Source organism: Lepisma saccharinum, chromosome 17 (genome assembly GCF_977018435.1).
Source record: "Lepisma saccharinum chromosome 17, izLepSacc3.1, whole genome shotgun sequence".
NCBI lineage: Eukaryota > Metazoa > Arthropoda > Insecta > Zygentoma > Lepismatidae > Lepisma > Lepisma saccharinum.
In genome coordinates, this window is record NC_139245.1 from 43,450,943 (window position 1) to 43,473,879 (window position 22,937).

The 22,937-nt window shown below is 37.5% G+C and overlaps 1 protein-coding gene across 1 annotated transcript in view; it reads right to left on the reverse strand.

Moving 5' to 3' along the window:
- Window positions 1-21,271, reverse strand: part of Src42A (Tyrosine-protein kinase Src42A) — a 163,769-nt gene extending 142,498 nt beyond the window's left edge. The window contains exon 1 of the mRNA XM_083139362.1: window positions 20,679-21,271. Coding sequence (XP_082995488.1) covers window positions 20,679-21,079 — 401 coding nt within the window. The 5' untranslated portion in view covers window positions 21,080-21,271. The remainder of the gene's footprint in view (window positions 1-20,678) is intronic.
- Window positions 21,272-22,937: the final 1,666 nt, after the last annotated feature.

Below are 22,937 nucleotides of genomic sequence, written 5' to 3' on the forward strand. Positions count from 1 at the left end.
AAGAGTCTCTTTTGTATCGTTGATAGAACGCTGATAAATCCCTAAAGGCTCGCAATTCAACTAGTTGTCTATCCATAAAATATAGCCATAACGCTCTAATCTATGTCAATAAACGAAAAAAATAGCGTGATGCCACCATTCTCCAAACACGCCTGACCAAATACCAACTGATTAACCGTTATCGCGAGCTCTTTATCAGAGAGAGGATGAAAAGAATCTAAGACGGCAGTAAAATTTCTGGATTTAATATGACAGATGACGCAGATTGTGCGGTGATTATGCATCGTATTTCTTTCACTCAGTGGCGTATTCAAGTTGGGGACAGCAAACATTCGTTTTAAACGTCCACTTTTTGCTCAGATGGGCTATTCGGAAAGGACATGCCGATTCAAGTTGAATTCAAACGACTTTCCTGCTCCAGCAGGAATGGAACCCGGGAACTACTGATTACAAGGCGACAACGGTAGACACTACGTCAAAAGGAAGGCGGCTGTAAAGCTTGAGTCACTTGAAATGCCCTCGCACACAACAAAAAACCGTAACTAAATGTTGAATTCACATGCGCTGAAAATAGAAAAATAAGCACTTACAAAGACAGAACATACACTTAAATATAATATCATGGCATATTTTCGAAATAGGGTACATGGGGTGTGTGGAGGCAAGGCCTCACACATTGTAAAGGAAGCAAATGTTAATAGTTAAGATGTGAAGAGTGTTATGATAATCATTGAGTAAACGTCTTGCAGGGTATTATTATCCTCTCTAACTGGTAGAATAAAGTTGAATTCTTATGGTTCGAAATTTTATTAAAGAACTCATTCCTTCCATAGAAAAAAAATAGAAACAAAGAAACTTAGATTATAAAACTCATCCCTTCCACAGAAGAAAAAAATAGAAACAATCTCATAGCTAACCGGTACAAACTGTTAGGGTGGAAATAATTTCCAAAAATATTTCTTTTTGCAGGGCTATCGTCCTCAGAAATTAACAACAAAATTAGATAGAATTTCAATACGATGCAAAGTCGACAGCACCGCTAAAACGAAACCTAATTAGCCCCGAAATAATACCGTAAATACGCCACTGCTCGCACTTGTTCTGTGTCCATGGGTACATTTTCAATTCAACCTGTGGTTTCATACGCAACTTTGCACAAATGAATATTTCAGCTTTAACATTTGGAAAGCAGTTTGGCGTGTGCATTAGAATCAAAATAAAACTACCAGTGCAGTATAACTGCAACTCGAATAGAATTCCCGTCCGTATAGTTGCGACATTTCCCAAGTTACGTCTTCAAAGCGGGTAAATATCCACATGGATTAAATATTACGATCGCTCTTGTCGGTTACTGGTAAAAAAGATTGGCACAATATATACGTTTCTCTTTTTGTTTATGCAAGAATATTTATGAGGTAGCGAGCATCGGACGATATGGAAGGTGCTAATTGCTCAATAAAGAGGAAGAAACTCCGTCATTCCAACATTACTTGAAAGTTTTCTTAGCCGGGACAATTCAAATTTAACGTCGTGACTACAATTTTATTGCATATTTTAACAATAATGCGATGAACAAATGCCTGATATAAAACTTAAACACGTAAATCATTACTCAATATGCAAATCTCACATAACTCTGCATATTCAGGATATTGCTGGATCTCTATTTACTTTTAAAACGTATCAGCATTCGGTACTTTTACCACAGGCTTGATTCCGATCAAGTTCTTCGTCATCAAGAATACTTTTCTGATTATAAGACCTGACAGATCTCAAGAGAGTGAGAAAAATAATCATTATTCCAAGAATATTCGAAAAGTGAAAGTAGCTGGAAAAGGGTTTGGAGTGGTATAAAACTGCCACTTTTAGTATCATGTGAATATAACGGACTATAAACAGAATTACGAATAGGCCATAACATATGAAGGTGTAATCTGCGACCAAACTGGAAATTCGATACCGGCTCCTCAGTCTTACACAGTGTGTTGGAAAACAAATTTTATCCATTATTTATGTAATATTGTAATCGGTACATTAGCCTATTCTTAGTTTACGTTTCACCAACTTTTTGTTTGTGTGTGTGTGTATTATCAGCAGAGCCCGAATTTCTAGGCACTTAATACTGCCCAAGTAGGAACGCAAAAAGGCAGTACAATTTTGGGAAAACAAAAAGCGCGACAACATGTATTAAAGGATATAATTAGGTTAAAATCTCGAAAGAGAAAAAAAAAAAATAAATAAATAAATAAAAATTAAAATCTCTCATCCAAAATGCAATACTTATATAAAGTAATAATTATAAGTTTCGCTTTAACAGAAACAGTATTATACCTATATTATTTATTGAAATTCGAAGCGCTTTTCTTCTTCTTTCAACTGAATTACCTCCTGTAAAAAGGAGGAATATGCTGTTCCCGATGTTACATAGTGAATAAAAAGGCTGGGAAATTTTTGTAACATACACCCGTTACGAATATTTAAAGAAATAATCATACATGACCCATTTAACATAAAAAATATAAAAACAGGAATGTCCAATGCGTATAATGATCTGAAATTTTCCATGCAATTGTTGTATTTTATCAATAATTATTAGAATATTCATGGAAATGCAATGTTTCTGCTTTGCACGATGAACATACTGTGAGAGACTCAATATGTATTCAAGCCAGCGAAATAATGGGTGATGGAAATGTGTTCAATAAGCTCCGAAGATCTCGAACCTCACGGATTTTTTGATTACTAGATTACAGCCATAATCCATCTGGCTACAACGTAGATGGCCAGCCAAACAACAGCACTTTGTAAACAACTGTAACAAAGCTCCCAACGTAGTTTAAGGATTTGATGAATAGGGCTACAGCCAACATATCTACAACGGTTTATTTTTACTTCGACTGACACAAGATGTTTTTTTACTAATTAAAAAAGCTAAAATATGCTTAACGTAACCGAAAAATGGTTAAATATGAAGTATCCCTTCACTAGATTTTTATAACAATTACTCATTTCAGGAACATATGACACTGACCAAAAAAAAAAAAGTCATGAAAATCTACACCTACTGATGAATGTTCTTCGTCCTGTCACACAAAACGGGGGGGGGAGGGAGTGCAAATTCGCTAACTGCATTAGGAAGGGAAAATCCCGGGATTGTTTCGCTGAAGGTCAACAAGGGAGTTACCCTAGAATTTCCATCGCAATGGCACAGTTATCAATATGACTGAAGGCGAGAAGTGCGTCAATAGCATTGAGTACTGTCAATCTCATCCACTTTTTGTTTTCTGGATAACTTCGCCAACTGGATAGAAAATCGTTTCTCTCTATGTTATGCACTACTTTCATTGATACTGTAAAGGCTTCAGGCTTCCATGTAATAATGAAGTTAACAGAATGTCATGCGATTATAATCGGAATTTTAGTCACCAAATATGTAGTGTCCTCATTGTTATTCACAGCTCAGAGCCTCCTCAATGGTTCCGGGTTCGATACTCGGTGGAAGCACATATTGGTTCGGATCTAACTTTAAACTGTAGGTCCAGTCCCGATTAGCCTGTGTGCGAAGTGGACCCAAAACAAACACCCACCCACTCACTTATTCTCAGTTCTATTTGGAAAACATATTACCTTCGAATTGTCACTCTTCTCGTTAGGTAAATATTCATTGCCTCAACTTTGTAATTTCCGCAGTCATAAAGCTAATAAACAAACTTTACATCAGTCACACGAACACTTGCTACTTTATCATGATCATTTTAGGCCGCTTCTATACGTCTCTATGTTAATCTTGGCAATTAGGGTGAAGAGTTCTGTTCATATCGGTTATTTTATGTTACCTATCTACATCCTGGTTAACGATGAGGGCAAATTATCATCTGATGAAATGTATAATGAGACAATCATGTCTTGCCCAAAGTTCGAAGTGCGTTGCGCTGACCACTCCGCCACGCAGGTTGGCCCAGGACGAAATAAACATTCATTGCGCGTCACGCTAAGAACAGTATTGGTCAAATTATTGGGCTCATTGTAAAAAAAATAATTAAAAAATCCATTGTTTTGAAAGTGTTCTAACTAAATATATCTGACGATTGTTATAACTTTTGTGGGATTAAACTGTTTGTCAGCTTCGATATAATCTTGTTTCCCACAATCCTCTACTGTGTACCAAGAATAGATGGCAGGACGATTCTTGCATAATCGCAAAAATGCCTGGAACAATACGTTTATTGTTTACCGTTTTATTTATGCTACTTTTTTGTTATGACAAAGAAAATAATATAAATTCTGGTTGTTGAAAGGGTGTTCTTTCGGGGGAACGCGTTATTTCATAAACCACGTCATTTGAAGTTTAGAAAAAAGAGCCAAAGGTGGTCATACGAAGTACTGACAGTATTTGTAGTGTGTATAACAATGCAATGTGCATCACAAAACATTAAATCTATCAAATTTCGCTACATAAAGTGAGTTAATCTGCGTTTCATTTTTTCAACTAATGAGTCCAATAATATGGCAAATACTGTATATCTCATAAAATAAACTGAAGAAAAAGACGAGAGTGAATATAAATAACGATGCATTTTTGTTTCTTTAGGTAGTTGTACGTGTACGGTGCAAAGTGCATTTCAAGTCCTGTTTTCGGAATCCGATGCATAATTTTCTCGATCTCGGTGAATAAAAATCGCATCTCCACTTCTCGCACGACAGGAATACTCTACTGCCATCTTGATCTCCGCATCAACGGCAGAGAAGACGAGAGAAGCGAGGGCAACTTGATTATTCATTCGCCACATGACGTGAGCTGCATAGGCATCCGACAGATGGCACCAGTCACGCTACCTGCGACGTCAAGGGGCAGAGCAGCGCCCGCTACACATATTCAGGGCGTGGGGATCGAGACTCCAGCTTGGCTACCAGCCATGACCCGCCGACCTCATTCTGCTCACGTGAAAAAATGGACAAAATTCGCACGCCGGGCCACCCAGGACATTCTGCCCCGCGAGATTAATCCGACGCGAGAACAAGAATATGCTGCGCGTTAATCTCCCCGAGAGATATATATTCCCCGCATCGCATTCCACACACCATGCGAACTGTAAATGTTTAGTATCCGTTACGCTTATTTGCACAAACCAACGCTCGCTCTGGCAACAGGCAACTGCTATGCATATGAATTGCCAGGCATACTTTCGCAAACCACCGCCGCTACTTAGACCAAATTGGCCGTGTCCAAAATTGTGATAAAGCGTGTTTTATTTTAACTCAAATGTATCCATGTAGGACGACGCTGGTTCAGTATCACTGGCATATGGCCCCAAAGGGAATTCAATTATGAACGTAGGAAGCCGGAATAGCACGTGAGACCCCCGGATGATTGTCAAGTCCAAAATTTCTGGCCAATGGTCATACACTAAGCGGCTCTGCATTGGAGTGTAAGGGATAACTTTTCCTTAAGCACTCAAATGCAAAGCTTCCTTCCTATGTAGTACACCCTTGACTCCATTTTGCAGACTAGCGAGGCTCTGGCATCTGAACGTTGTATGCTGTCCATTTGTGTTTGTACTTCTCCTTTCATCCTCATCTTCGCGATTAGTCAAAAGTGGCAGAAAAGGGAACCAAGTCAATCAATCATTCGAAACTGCTCTGCCGCCCACCCAGCCTCTAATCACTGGAGCGCATGGAGATAAAGGTCGCTGGAATATGGTACTGATCACATCTTGACCATGACCAAGATTGAAAATTTGTAGGGCCAGTACATCGGTGGATCCCGAATATTTATAGCATACCAATATTGGTGATGATTATTGTGTTATGCGTATTACGTTTATTTTACCTCTACAAGCTACCTGCGACCATGAGAATGAATCATGAAATGCTGTTCTTTAAAATGCAGTAACCGGGAATCCAACCACGAACCTTCAGCAGCGATTCGCTTTCTACTAACCAACAGTAACTAAAATGCCATTGGTTGTCACTATTCAAATCTCAGCAAAGCATACTGACTGAATTATGTTAAGTCCATTTTAAGCACAGAAAGGTTAATCGGGACTGGACCTACAGTTTAAAATTGGATCCGAACCACTGTGCCATGTGCCTCCACAGGGTATCGAACCCGGGACCCTTTGAGGGCCTCCCCCATGGCGCAGTGGTAGCGTCATTGCCTTGTAATCAAGGGGTCCCGGGTTCGATACCCGGTGGAGGCACAAGTGGTTCGGATCCCACTTTAAACTGTAGGTCCAGTCCCGATTAGCCTTACTGTGCATAAAGTGGACTTAAAACACCAACTCAAACCAAACCAAACCGGGACCCTTTGATTAGACAGTGACGACGGAAAAGCATACTGAAAACATACAAAGTTTAGAACTTTACCCCAGCATGCCATATATGGAATACATATATATTATATGTTCCAAAACAGATTCTAAACTGCGTTGCGAATGCTCTACGAGACTACATGCCGCGAAACTTGCACAGAAAACAGAGTTGTTGACCCCTGGATTAAAGCATCAAATACATTACATGTTTGCCCGATCTCTGTCGTCGGCTTGTTGATGGCCAATGTGCAGAACTTGTTTCAGGAAAACAGCGTGTGGTTTGGTAATGAGACTAAAAAGTCCACTTTCGGACGACAATTTCCAGTTGAAGAATGAATAAATTTCCTGGAAAGGCTGGCTTTCAATAAAACAACGAAGGCATACGTGTACACGCGACTCATCTTCCAGAACACGATAGTTGGAATCGAATCAGAAATTCAGGTCATGGGAATGCCGTGTGTTGAAAGGTTAGCAACCGCGAGTAACACAGGTTACGGCAAAAAGACGCCCAAAACTTAAAAGAAAAATGCAACGATAGCGTTCAGATTATACAGACGTCGAAAACGAAATATGCACCTGGTATCAGCTGGCATCTATCATTTATCATCCTTGAACGCAAACATGACTAAATTTATGTGCAGTAAGGCTAATCAGGAGTGGACCTACAATTTGCCGAACCATTCTGCGACATGCGAAAAACCCTTGATTATAGGCCGGCAGCGTTGGAATATCAGTGACGTAAACGACAAAACGTTATTGTTTATTGATTTAGTTTGTTTTACTTCGCTTCACTTTTCTGCCACTTTTGACTAATCCCGAAGATGAGGATTAATGAAGGGTCACTAATAAACACCCATGCCCTAGACGGAATTCAAATCCGGTACCCCTGGGCAACAAAACCTGGCGAATATACAATGCGACTTGTATCTCACTGTTTTGCAATAACATTCGATCCGATGACTTCGGAATTTCACTGGGTCTGAAATTCACGCCAAACAGAAATAAAAGTCACAAAAAATATTCCTAGATTTCCTCGTCCATCACAGGGAAACAAACCTTGGTTTGTGCGCAACATGAATAACACCAAGCAAGACGGTATTTCAGGATCTATTTTATTGCGTACAACTGTACACTAACATTTTCTACTCCACAGTATGAGGTTACTTTACCACTGAGCTGCTACGTAATTAAGCGTTAGCGTTAGCGCTCTTGCATATGCTCCGATCAGGGGTTCGATGCCGGGTTGGAGAGGCAAAAATTTCGGTGGTGACAATTATGCGGTCTTGGAGAGCTACATGAAATAATTAGCGGATTCCGGTCTCGAAGGGTAGAAAACAGCAGCGGTGGGAATCGATTCTCCCAATCGAAAATTACTTGGAAAGCCTTTGTTGGCCCTCAACGCATTCTAATTACTTTAGGTATTAAAGTTAAAGCTTGAATTTTTCATATGTAACGAAATACTTACTTGCTGGTGAATATTCGAATAATTCGACACAACTACTAATTACGTGCCATTGTAGCTTTATATCTGCAGCCTACAACGTAAAGTTTACCCCTCCCATGTCTGTCGTAACCTGCGAGAGATTCATCTCTCTGCACTTTAGTAGCAGTTAAAAGATGGACTTTCCAATGTCGTAGAATTTTGGGATGAGAATGGACAATGCGTTCGCGAAGGGGCAAAATGTGGTTACGAAAGAATTGAAAAATTCCCAATAAGCAAATAGAGTGAAAATGCACAAAAGTGAAAATTTAAAACCAGGTCTTCCTGGTTCTAACTGAAGTCCGAAGTTTGTTTCAGGTCACAGATAAGGTAATCGGGACCGAACCAGCGCGTCCTTTCACAGAACCTGGGGCCCTTGATTAAGAAGCGACGATGTTACCACCAACGAAGCAGAACTACTGTCATGTTTCACTGACTATACCGATTCTGATAATTTGAAACTGCATACACTGTTCATGAAGAACTAACACTCTGTGGTAATTGGAGATTTATAATCGCTTTTAGACTATTGCCTTATCAAAAATACAGCGTTGATATTTCCTTCTGAAGGAATATAAAGGAAGGGGTGGGGACCCACTGTTTCCTTACTAGCACCACATATCTCGTGCCTTATGAAATCCAAATCCAGGAAAAAATTTCTCCTTTTGCCAGGAAGGCGAAATGGATTGAAGGTTTCTATATATATAATATTTTCTGCCAATGTACTGTGCTGATGCTTCTTAACTATGCATTTAAAACAGGACTTCACTGAAGAATGCGCTTTCACCATAGGAAGCCGGGAGCGAATGTCTACCCGTACACCCTACTACCGTTACTGTCGGTATGAAGAATCCAGCATAATAAACACTGATATGGGTAAAAATGCACATATTATGTTTAACGTTTCCACAAAATCCGCCATTATAATACACTAGACCTGTTTTCGCGAACAAGCCTTTTGAGGTCGCAAGATGGAATTACTCGAAAAGAAAAGAACAATTGTGAACCTTTTCCCACAAAACGATGTTCTGCTTGCAAAGAAAAGACATGTAAACGAAGAAAATGTCGCTGACGCCGTGTACTACATTTCTTCTCATAACCTTTTCCAACTCAACTCTAGCACAAGAGCACTTTAACAACGTTTCTGAACCCATTCTCTGGAAAACAAAAAAAATCTGTCTATTCTCTTACAGCCAATGACCTACAATGACCTGAACCATCTGCTGAAATATCGATCTCGCGTTATGATCATGTGACATACGACAAAAAAAAAAAAAAAAAAAAAAAACATTTTGCCCTCATTACACGCCTTCTCGCCTCGAGCAAAGGCAACGGTGTTTAATTCGATTATGTCACCACACCACCAAACTCACACAACGCAGCGTGACACAGTGACTGATTTCTGAGCAAGGCTGATCTCTGGGTTGTCTGTCGTATCCCAACACCACGTAAACCAAATCCCGAATCTAAACTGTATTCGATATATGTTCAGTGAAGCTATAAAATTATTTGACCTTTTTTCACTGGATACTGGGTGTATTTATAAAATGCATATTAACGGTGGTTGTTGACTTAAACCACTGAAATCGAGAACAAGCTAACATCGCATGTATGTACACTCAGGTCACTTGTACTCCAGCAGTCTGTTTCTTTATACAGCATATTTGCAGAAGATACAATTAAACCTACCAGTGTATCAATATACGCTGTATAAAACTCACCTTGTTGTCCGTACAAGTGCATGATCATCTTTCGCAAAAGTTACGAGAAAAATCATCCTTTAATGTCACCATTAAGAAAGCCAAATCCACATTCGATATTTTCTAGATATTTCCGCCATAACTCTCGAACGCCTAGCGCGATTTTAACCTAACTTGGTATACATATCACTTGCAATATGGAAAGAAATACTGTGGGGGTAAGACACCCCTGGCACCCCTAGGGATGGGGGTGGGAAGGGGTGACGTAAAGAAATCGAAAACGACCGATATTAGTGTGGAATCCATAGTTTTCGGAGTCGCTAAGATGAATAGTGACACTCCCAATACCGTTCAACTCCAAGACACCTCTGGCACCCCTAGGAGTGGGGTTGGAAAGGGGGTGACATGTAAAAATAATAAAAAACGACCGATATTAGTGTGGAATCCACAGTTTTCGGGGTCGCTAAGATGAATAGTGACACTCCCAATGCCGTTCAACTCTAAGTTCATTATTTTCCTGTCTATTAGAAGATTGGGATAAATAAATACCCGGGCAACGCCAGGCAATCAGCTAGTTGGTTCAATAAATGAAGGCTCTGATGAGGGGATGTAAGGGGAGTCCCTTCACAAGACGCCCAAATGTCAATCTCACTTCCATGTAATACATCCTGCACTAAATTTTGCAGACTGACGAGGATCTGACATCTCGACCCACAGCCAGTATAATCTTCCGTGGGACTTGTATTGTTGGTGATGGTCCTTTCATTTATTTCATATTATCGCCGTCCATCATCTTCGCGATTAGACAAAAAGTGGCAGAAAAGCGAAGTAGAGTAAAACAAATCAATCAACTACACTGATGAAATTATTGGAATTGTTGTTCTAATGATGTGATCACATACTTCACGAAAAGTGGAATCATTGATTCACTGAACATTCATTTAGATCAATAGCATTCACAGGAATGTTTCCCCTATGAATTGAATTGTAAAGGTGGATATTACAAAACTGCGTTCTAGAATGTAGGCGTTAGACATAAAATATTACTTAATTGCCGTTTTAACCGTTGCTTCGAAAGTTGTTTAAAAAAATGCAAACGGGGTTATTTTAAGGTGGGTTTGCATTTCCAACTTTGGTTTTACCCGAGATCTTTACTGCTTTCATTTGACAATTTTGATTTTATCAAAATTTCGCGAAGGGCTGTAACCCCATCATCTCCCCCCTGCATACGCCAGTGATTTACATGACGGTTTTTCCCTTACATATGGAAATGCCTTCGCAACTTTTCTGTTTAAAACACAAACCCTCCTGAAGCTCAATACAATCCTCAATCAGACGATCGACAATGCTTTCGTATACGTACAGTAGGATCCATGAGTATTACCGTGCAAACTGTTCATGCTATTTTCAATATTTTTTCTCTTACATCCTATGTTTCTTTAAGCGATGGATTTTTATGTATGCTGGTGCAGAAGTTGTCAACAGCTTGTTTTGAGTTTCCTTTTAATTCTTGAAGCTCTTATTGGGTCAAATAAAGTGCACGAACATAGTGATGGACAATTTCCACAGCAATACTCGTGGATCCCACTGTACATATAATTGCACATGTTTTCACTGTCATGCTGCTTACGAACCTAGCTTGCCACGAAAAAGGGATATCTCGCAAATTATCCACATGGAACTACTAGGATCAATTACTGGCAAGAGAACGGCCCAAAGCTGTATAACTTTTTTTTTTTTTTTTTAAATAGAAGTGTCCATAAAAATATTTCCGATGAACAGCAACGCCTACAATGTGCTAACCTACATGCACGGCAGCTAATTGTATGTTCAAATGTAGTTTGTTCTACTTTTCTTGAGTATCCTACGCCCGCAAGGAATATATTAAATCACACACGGCCCACATTGACTGCACGCCTCGAGGTGCTCTTGGCGTTACTAACTACACGCAAAAGAAAACCCGTCATAACTTCAGAACAAAAGAACTGCCAGACTTGAATCCTCGACTCCGCACAGCATACGCAAAAGAATGCTAAGTGTGACTTGTTCTTATTTTACGTCACTTTCTTGACGTGATAACAACAAAATGAAACTAATGAAGGGACAGCCATACAAGAACGTCCATGTTTAGGTCAGGTACTCTTAAACATCTTAATTAGCAGGGAACGGGTTTATATGTAGTAAAAATGTGCTATTTCACCAAAACATGGACTTAAAATATACACACTACTAGAGTTGCATAAAATACATTGATTGATTTGCTTTATTTTACTTCGCTTTTTGTGCCAGTTTTGGCTAATTTGCGAAGATGGGGATGAGTGATGATATGATGAAATTGATGGACACTCGTAAACATCCAAGCCCAGGCCGGGATTCGAACCCGTGACCCCTGGCGTGGTAGCGCGATGTGCTAACCACTCCGCCACGGGGGCCGGCTTACATAAAATTGAGTATGGTTACATTGACATTAATTGTAAAAATCACAATTTCTTTTTCATTTTCTGTTTCTAAAACAATGAATAACAAACTTTTGTAAGTGTTCGAACGTGAATTTCCTTCTGTTGTATCTTTAAGATTGTTTTATATTGACAAAAACTGCGTTCAATATCGCAAGAAGTAATGGGAGTGTATTTCAAATTTGTCACTTATTCGCAAGAAATATACCCACGGGAGTTATTGCACGAACAAGGAGAATAACTTGAAGAATGTTTTTAAATATGGAAAGCATAAGCAAAAGTAACTATGTGAAATATGAGGACAAACCTCATATGTACAAATACGGAAAACAAAAACTGAATTTTTCGAGTCTACATACCAAGGTGCGCAAAGATATTACAAAATATAACTGATTTCAGCTTCATACATGAATATGTATTTGCTTATAAATCCGTTCCCTGTTAATTAGGAATGAATACTCGCGCTGATAGTTAGTGACATTTCAATTTCGGTTATTTGCCGTGGCTATTGTTCAATTAAATGTAGGTGATACATTAGACCACATTTCAAATCTCGGATCTCTGGCTATTAGTCCTAGCTTACCCGAGGGATAATATTCAACTGTGAATATTTTTGAATAAATTTGAAAATAAATTTACATTCTTCCCTAGATTTGATTGGTTTAGTTTGTTTCGCTTTTCTGCCACTTTTGGCTAATCGCAAACATGAGGATGAGTGATGACATAATGAAATTGAGGAAGGGACACCCACAAAGAACCCAGGACATTTGACATTCTTTCCTAGTGTGTTTCCAATGTTTATGCATTACTTTTGTTCATAAAATCATAAAGGTAACATACAAACTTCATTCACGTGGTGGGCCCTTCCCCATTGGGATGTGTATTACAACGTACATGTCTGTAACAGTTTTACAATCGGTTGGTTATAATGGTAACTATTGTCATTAATACAATTACTATACAACTGCACATATATGAACAAAAAAAGCCCTGATGCAACATTAATAACAATGATTTTTTTTAGGTTTAGTGAATGATAAAAAGTGTGTGTGACAATAGTTGGTTCTTATTTTTATTAATGATTGTATTTTTTATATAAATGTTATATAACTGCACATATATAAACAACAAAGGATGCAGTGATTCAATAACAAAATAATTTCTTGAATTTTAGTCATAAAAATGTATGGGCCTCTGAGCAACCCCACCCCTTCCCACAGTAAGTACCTTGCATGGATGGGTAAGCTAGGGTTAATATTGCATGTAAATAATCTAAACACATCAAGTTTCTTATAAATGTAGAGAAACAAATCTGCATTGCTTACAAATGGCCTATCTATATTTGCACCAAACTCTTTAATGTGATATGCTGTACCGGAAATATGATAATATGCATAAAACATTCCTCATCTGCTTCACTGTATGCACATTGAACCCCACAAGCAACCAAAAACTAACGTTTTCCACTTTACATACTTTTACACACACACACACAGCACTATTGTTACTTTTCCAAAAGTAGATACTCAGCTGTTGATTATTTATTAAAAAATTTTGCCTATCTTTTCAAGGTTTTCAGAAAATTTTGAGCAAACAAATTACATTCTTTCACAGTAAACTGATTGGAACTTTTATTATTAAGCATGTTCCCCATAAGCAAACCTGACATAAGGCGGAGGATGGGTTAATCCATAGCTGTAAACTGGAAAAGGGAATTATCCTCTACATCCAAGTGATACAATTGTATCACATACTTGTCATAAACCAAATAGAAAGACAGCATGACATTTGCTATGCAATGACTGTACAGTCTAATGTCCCTTCACAATTCCTAGATCAATGATTTCCTGTAGTTACTATTTTCTTACATATTATTAGAACTTCCTATACACATCGAATGTTTACTTGTCTCACCACTCCCTATCCATATTTAACATCAACTGTTGGCTAAATAAAAATGGCTTTGGTTGTGCTATCAGTGTGGATTAAAAGTTATACAACATAACTTGTTTTTATTCATATGCATTAACAAGATTTGATAACTTTTATTATATAGATGGGTTAATCTACTGCTGGATAAGTACATGGTTATCCAGTGTATTATTGGCACTGCTGATGACCAGGCCTTGGATTCTATGGGCCAGAAACTACGAAAATATGCATGCACTCATGGTCTAAAATAACAAAATTTCACCTTAATAAATTATATCTATTAGAGAAATCAAGAATTGCATAGTAACCAAAAGAGCCAACTTAAGAGATTGATATAGGTTCCAAATTGAAAATGGTAGATTTTGGTACAAAGCCATTTGCGTAACAACAAGCATATTACTGGTGTCTAACAAGACAAATCCCATCATAAGAGATAATAAATTATAGGTTTTAAAATTTTTACTTGCCTCCTGGTAGCTCTACAATAAATTGAAGGAACTTGTGGTTATGTATGTTGTGTTTGTGTGATAATTCTTAAATGTTTATTTCACAAATTTTAAATTTCTCTTATCACCCATTCCTGAGGCAGATAAAAGAATTACTAGTGTGGTTATGATGCACACAGAATATGTGAACGACTGTATAAGAGACATACAGTAGGCTGGCATAGAAACATCTGTCGTTCGGTGAATATGAATACAAATAAATTGAACAGGTCCATCACTTCAACATTACACTATTTTTCTGTTTGGATGGTTTTGTAAGATGCTTCTCTACATATTCTAAACTGTGACATAAATTATAGCAATGTAGTTTCCATTAACTACCAAATAATTCATTGCTGCATGCCAAATTTAAATGGTAACTCACAGGCTATATTCATTATCAAGCATTTTTTTAATGCTACGCAAATTTATAACCTAAATTATACCACAATTATAGTAATCTATATAAAAAAAAATCAGGTCAAATCAACCTTGCTCATGTATATGCATTATTCATTTCAAACATATACTAAATTTGTATAGTAATCGGGGCCGTTTACCCACTGTACCCCCCTTGAAAATTACGTTGATTTTTTTTAAATCGACAGATTTCAATGTTTTACGTAATGTAAAAATGGTTCCAGCATTAGGAAAGCACAAACAACGGAGATATTTGATCCCAAAGAATGGCCCACGTTAGTTAAAACCTGCAATTTCGGAGTATTTTCGCCGCTTTTTGTTAGTAAAAACTTTGTATGCACTCTAAAATAGCGAAAGAACACATCGAAAATAATTATCAGTACCAAACCTAACAATCCTAACCTAACTATGTAAAATTATAGCTGCTGTTGTGGAAAGTCGTTTGGGTGCTATATTCACTTGCGTGAAGCCTTCGTGCTGTTCTACTACACAGTAGAGTAATACACTAAAACAACAGACGTACACTACTTCACAATAACACATTTCCTACAGCTAAAATCAACAGAAAACATTCATAAACAACAAAATCTTCATAAACCATGCAAAAATATTTCACTTTCTCCAGGGGGTACAGAGGGTCAAGGGTAGTGCTTGAAAAATTTTCTTCAAAGCTAGGCGCCAGCTCCGAAAATTAGGCGCCAGGAAACTACCTACTAGCAATTGTGCATACTACAGTGTGTTTCAAAAGTCGCACAACCCAAACTTTGAAAATGTATATCATGAAAACCTTAAGAGGTATTTACGCCAGGTTTTCCGCACTAAACTAATCATGTATGGTATCACTGGGTTAATAAATTTATGTTAGCATGTATCCAAATAAAAGCAATTACATTATTTTAAAAAAATATTGTTAATTTGCTGAAAACATCTGAGAATTGATTTTCAACAATATATACCAACGTAGAAATTTTCAGCGAAAAATGCACATTCGACCAGGACTCGAACACCGGTCTCTGATATACCGTACCATTGCTCTAACCACTGAGCTACTGCGCTGCCCTGGCCTCGCCTGATTTTTTGCTGTCGCTGTTTTACTTGCGTGGAATCTTCGACGTTGCCTGGTTCCTCCCAGTGTAGAGATGTTAATTATTGAATATCAGGCACACACAGGAAATGTACTACGTAGAAATTTTTAGCGAAAAATTCATTAACATCTCTACACTGGAAGGAACCAGGCAATGTCGAAGTCTACTGTATTTCAAAGGCAACAGATTCCGTTGCGGTAGCACTGGCAGAGACGATTCCACACAGGTAAAAGCGACAGCAAGAAATCAGGCGAGGCCAGGCTGGCTCAGTAGCTCAGTGGTTAGAGAAATTGTATGGTATGCCAGAGACCCAGGTTCGAGTTCTGGTCTAGCCTGCATTTTTCACTGAAAATTTCTACGTAGTACATCTTCTGTGTGTTCCTAATCTTCAATAATAATACCAATAATACCAACAATTTGTGGGATCATTTGTTGGTGTTTGACTAGTCGTAAAACAGTTGCTTTGTGAGGTACAACAGAAGCAGGGGATTTTTCTTGGAAAACCTCTTGCACATGAGTGTAAGAATGAGTAGTAAAATACTCTTCAGCAATGCACACGCGCTGCTCCAAAGAATACGCCATGCTGAATCAATTAAAAGAACAGGCATAGTAGCGTCGAAAGTGAGCGAAGAGAATTCAGTGTAACCAGAGGCAGACTACGAGTCCAATTTTGGCACAAAATCTTGGTTTATGATTTTTCACATAAATGTATAGCCAATACTTAGGCACATGTGGCGTGCGTCTGTTGGCAATATTTCGACCTGCTAGCATTGCCATATATGTCCCAAAAATGGCACTTTTTCACTCAACCCATAAAATCGCCAATAAAAAATCCATCAAATGTTGCACATGACCAATATTGGTCGCAAGTGACAGATTGACATGGCATCAGTCATCAGACATCTAATTATTGACCCTTCGATAATTTCTTATGTATTTTTCTCACTCAAAAGTGCATTTCTGGAAAAAAAATAATTAATGCTGCCTTCCACCAGTTATTAATTTATCTAAATTTTCTGTATGGAGAAAACTGATAATTTTAAGCATTGAAAAATATCTCAATGGATGGGACTTTATAATGCAGAAAACCCAGTATAAATATCTCTTACGGTTTTCATGATACACATTTTCAAAGTTTGGGTTGTGCACACTGTATAAGAAGCTGAGCATCACCGTATTCAAAACATCGCTAAATCATTCGAGAAAACAGGAAATGGGGCATTGGGGGACAAAGAGTACGAAATTATTATTGACACACTGGAATGTTCACAACATTGATTTTTTTAAAAAAAAATCATTTGCTAACTTACGCTGTACTGCAATTTGAACTTAGAATCATCAAAATTTCGTACATATTACAGCATATGATCACAGTTGCCGGGTTGAAATTTTTAGTCGCCATGGCGACCGGGATTTCTCGAGCCCTGGTCAAGGGTACCTAGTAATGTACTGAAATGCAATATTGAAGTTTGTAAGGTCACAACGAACAGGTGTTCACTATTATGACAGACCTTTAACGTAATGTTTAAGTACTTGTTCAGATTCTGAGCCATGGCTGTATCTGGTGTAATGAGCCAAATATGTTAATAGACCCAACAGATATAATATAAGATTTATGTTCTAGGTTACTCACCAAGAACGGGGTTAAGTAAAACTTGAAGTCGTCATAAACAACTTTACATTGCTCCACCACTATTGGCTATTTGTGACAATGTAGACGAATGGCTGCGATGAGATGGTGAATGGGCCATCACAAACACAAGCTGGCCTCCCCAAATTTGAAAATTACTAGTTTTATTATTATTGTTACGATTTTATAACTATTATGGCATAGTAGTAGCATTGTCACCTTGTAATCAAGAGGTCCCCAGTACAATATCCTTTGGATACACATAGTGGTTTGGATCCCACTTGTGATGGTCCTGTGGATCCACACAATATAATTATATGTTTATTGAAATTATTAATTTCAACTTTTACAGGTCACCTTCTTTTAACGGTTTAAAAAAATGAATAATGACTTTGTACAATATTAATGTTTTATGTTATTTATTGCGCTAAACGCTGTATAAATGAGATAATATTTAGAATTCTAACGTTACTATAGCAACGAGATTCAATGGTCGTATGTAGCAAGGGATGTAATGGAATTGGAAATACAAGTAATCATGCAAATGATTGACCAGTGATCGTCACACACTGTAGGTGCAGTCCCAATTAGCCTGTCTGTGCATAAAGTAGACTAAGAACTCAAACATAAGCTCTAAAAAGTATTTTCCTGACCGTTTGGCCCACACAGAAGTCTCTTCAAATTAAAAAAAATTCAACACAGGGAGTACTACTTGGAACAGAGGTTGATATTTGAGTATATACCACCTATATTGTGTATTAATGCATAATAGCTTTGAAATACTTCCATTGCTTTATTTCTCAATATTGTTTTCTTCAATAAGAAATTCAAAAAAGCTGATACACCAATGGTGGACAGAAGTACCATTGACCTCAACTGCTGTGTAAAATTCAACATCCCCTTTCCCTTAAAGACCGATAGCAAGAAATCTTAGATTATATAACTATTCTTAGTTGGACCTTGTCTCAGCTATGTGTGTAGACAGTTTGAAAAAATATATATAAATTTGATTCAAACCTGATAAGCAAGCATTACCAACATTTGTAACAGAATTTCATATTACCACCATTTTCGTCTGTGAATGTGTGACACATACTAGCCCCGTCTAGTTGGTTAGTGTGTTAACTAATCAAATGAACATTTAAAGAAGCAGACACGCATTTGTTGAATCTTCTGAACTTGAACATCGCTATTTGTCTACTTGGTTGAACGTCATTTCCTTGCACCAGACTGACATCGGGGTATACCTGCACTACACCAAGTGTCAACAAAAGTGCAGCGAACTAGATGGGGCTACTGTACTCTTATATGCCATGGCTAGGGTTATGGCCATAAATACAGAAATAATGGGAGCAGCCCAAGGATAGTAATATTTTTATAATACCATTAATAATAATAGTAATAATGTAACATGACTACATGTCATGTAATTAATATCCTCTGATCACACAGCTCAACATCACCTACATTTTCTCACAATGGTCCAATAACTAATATGTGATGTTACTGATTATGTTTTAAAAGGATTACTAATTATTATTATCCTTAAACAGTTTACGATTAATCAATAACTCAATTTTTACTATCTCATTGTTTACATGAGATTGTGCACCTATCAACAGCATTACTATTCTTCAATATGTTGATTGTAAAAGTGCATTATATGTTTCTATTTTAAACTTTTGAAAAATCTGCCAAAATATGTCTGAATTTTCACTTTTTGAGACTACATACAATAAAATATTGCCAATGACAGTATATTTTTCCACAACTAATTCTGAAACATACTCTGGTTTATGAAGACAATAACATTATTGTAATTTTAAAATGTGGCCATCCATTACATATGAACTATAAATATTTTTTAAAAAATCTTCCAATTAATACAATGAAATGTCAATTTGATTTGCAAAATGTTTACTTCCCTTGTATACAACCATGATTATTGATTGATTGATTAATTTTACTTCGCCACTTTTGTCTAATTGCAAAGATGAGGATGAGTGATGATATGATGAAGGGACACTCACTTAGACAGGCATGCCCAGGCCGGGATTCAAACCCGGGACCCCTGGCAACGTAGCACGCTGTGCTAACCACTCTTCCATGGATGCCACATCTATGGTTATGACGTTGGGAAGTAATTCTACTTGTTGGTTATCATTTCAACTGCTACAAAGTGTGGCAAAATATATTAATTAATCTTTAATTCAGCATTTCAATAATTTACTTCATTTGCTAACCAAATTTTGATACTTATATTTGTTTTAACATTTATCTTAAATAGCAATGATTATGAATTGTTAACATATTAGAAAGGCTGAGAATTAAATACACCTCAAAAAGGCTTTTCCCAACTGCTTGTACAGTGTTTGGGAGGAAAAATTAGGCCAAACGCAGAACCTACAAGATACTGCCACCATAGTAGAATTAAAACTTGCGTGCACTCTCGTTGGGCAGTAAAAAATTATTAGGATGACAATTAACCTACGCATACATTTTTCGATTACCATGACTCATGGTTTGGTGACATTGTTCCATGTCTACATAAAGCAAATTTTACAAGTAATTTATATCCTCTGGTCATTCCGCATTTTGGTTCCAAATTTACCCATACTCCCCCTCCCCAGATGGAAATTTGGAGATAAATCCCTGGGTTCGCTGTCTTACAAAATCGTATATTCTGGAGGAAACATATCCGAAGTTTCTCAGAGGATCTTAAGACAACTTAAAATATGTGGAGACGGGCACGAAAGAAATCTGTCACAAAATAAAATCTCCATCTATATTAAAATTACCACTAGAAAAATGTTTGCATACATCCTACATCCTACTATTAAAACTAATTCTACTAGTCTTTCACGCATAATAGGAACAAATGCGAAAACTTACTCTATCACCGTATTTTGCAGTGAAAATTGTAATGCTGGAATATTTTCTACAATGCAGATCATCATTTTGTAATTAAACCCAACATGTATTCGCGAATAGCTACAGTCTGATATCATATAATCCATCACCTATTTATATTGTAATACCACGCCTACTTCTAAGATCATGTTCGACTGATTTCACCACCACTTAACATGTAACTTGACATATACGTTTAGTAGCCCATATATCCATGACAATAGCAACTTATGTATGGATTTTCGAAAGTAAACAAATATTGTACTTACGGTTCTGCTTCTATAGATTTCAATTTCGCGACATAATTCGACGGAATATATCCTTCTTGTTTAGTAGCCTTGCTGCGAGCTAACCACCAGTCCCCTTGAGTGTCATTAAGAATTTCTAAATGTTCTCCTTTCCGGAAACTTAAGTCTTCATCTGTGCGAGCATCATAATCGTACAATGCAACAAATATTTTCGCACTTGAGCTCCCCGATCCTTCAGGATCTGGTAGAGGTGGTAGGTTTGGTCCATTTCTAATTTCTCTACTGTGTCCAGAAGGATCGTGAGGTGGTAATGATAACGAAGGAATTGGAGTACTAGCTGTCTGTGTATCCTTGAGAGTTGGTGCTGGAATTCCTTCCTTCTTTGTCGTATTGTTCCTTGAGCGACTAAAGCAATTCCCCATCGTGACAACACACTGAGCACAAAACAAAACTACTACACACTCGACGAAAACATGAGATATTCATCTACAAGATAAACAACTCTTAAAACACATCACAGTTGACAATACCGCAACGATTCAAAATAAACTAACAAGGCTACACACAACATCTTCTGGGCAATCATACCCGCGCTTTGATTTACACGAGCCAGCCATATCAGTTTTAAGCCTATTTGCCCCGTTATGTCGCTCAACGAAATAGTCCGCAATTTGATTAAATTTCTGCTCGTACATCATGTGAAATTAGCATAAATATTGCATTCTCATCTCTGAAACGTAATTACAAAAGTATTTAGACGCAAGGTATTTACAGGGACCAAAATATTTTGCAATCTATAATGTATAGAAAATAGTTCCTGACGTAAGAAATTCCCAGCCTACGGGAACGAGCATGATTCTGCCATCTAACAAGAAAAAAAGAAATTAAAAGCAAAGATACTTTCTGGTGAGGTTATGAGAAATTTCTAAAATGCAAAGCGAACGAAAATAAACCATTTGCATTTCAATCAAATGTTAGAAATTTTATTCGAACTATTCTACAAATACAACAAAATAATATTATATTTTATTAGGTTGATTTGTGTAATGAAAAGGTCCTTATTGTCTCTCAAATCTGTTTCAAAAAGATATCTTTACAGACATTTGATTCATATATTTTTCATATTCTCCAAGTAGGTTCAACCAAGGAATATAGAGATTAGGTAAAGCCATCCGAAGATTGCCGATCTTGCACGAACGCGTGACGTCACCGGAGAAGCAGTGAGCTCGGCTGAAGCAGACGGCCCCTAGCATTTATATGGGAGATTCAGAAAGCGAAAGTATATTATTACTTTTAGGAGGGGGAAAATATTAATTGTCATCCTCCAAGATGGTATTGAGGCATCCTTTTAAAGATTAGTAACATAATTGAAAACGCGCTACTTTTGAAAGGGGGCAAAGTACATGTGAAATAATGTATTCTGAAAATCCATTGAAACTTTCTGACCGATGCGCTACAAAGAAAGTTGCGTGTTCTCCTTTAGAATTTCGTCATATTACAAATTGTAATATAATTTTAACAAAAACGTTGCATGCTAAAGAAGAATTAAAGAGTTAAAAAAATAATTGATTAATAGACTTAGTTTATTTTACTTCGCTTATCTGTCACATATGGCTAATCGCAAAGATGAGGATGCGTGATGAAATGATGAAATTGAAGAAAGGAAAGACCCATGCCGTGAAATCGGGACATTTTCTACCACTCAACTCCTCTGTTTCCATGCATTAACATTGTGTGCCGGAACCATCTCAGTGTGTGTGTTTGTCCATTTCTTCTCCTCAGGCATCAAAACATCTATGTACCAGAAGTATTTTTACGAAGGTGTTACACATGCACGGAATGCACAATCCACTCGACAACTCGAGATGTGTCTTGTCCTCCCATGTTTGCAGCTCTTATAAAAGCTGAATCCCACCAAATTGTTCATATTCAGGCCTAAGCACTCGCAAGTGTTCAACATTGTCTGTTGAGTGTGTGTCGAACACAATAGCCTTAAACAAAAGTATTTTTTATGCCATGAAATTCTCGGACTGCATACACAAAATTTGGTCTTGGAGCAACCAAATCATCACTCAAAACTTTAATTTTTAGTTGATCTGTGCAGCTTATTTCTTTTTTAATAAATCGCTCCAATGCCCAGCCCGATACTGCCGAAATATTCACTTTAGAGAGAGACCTTCGATCTCTTCGTCTTTCGACCCGAACTACTCGTAGCACTACTCGACGTTCCGCTGTCGTCAATGTCTTTAGTAGTAGACTTCGTTACTTTACGGTATTTAG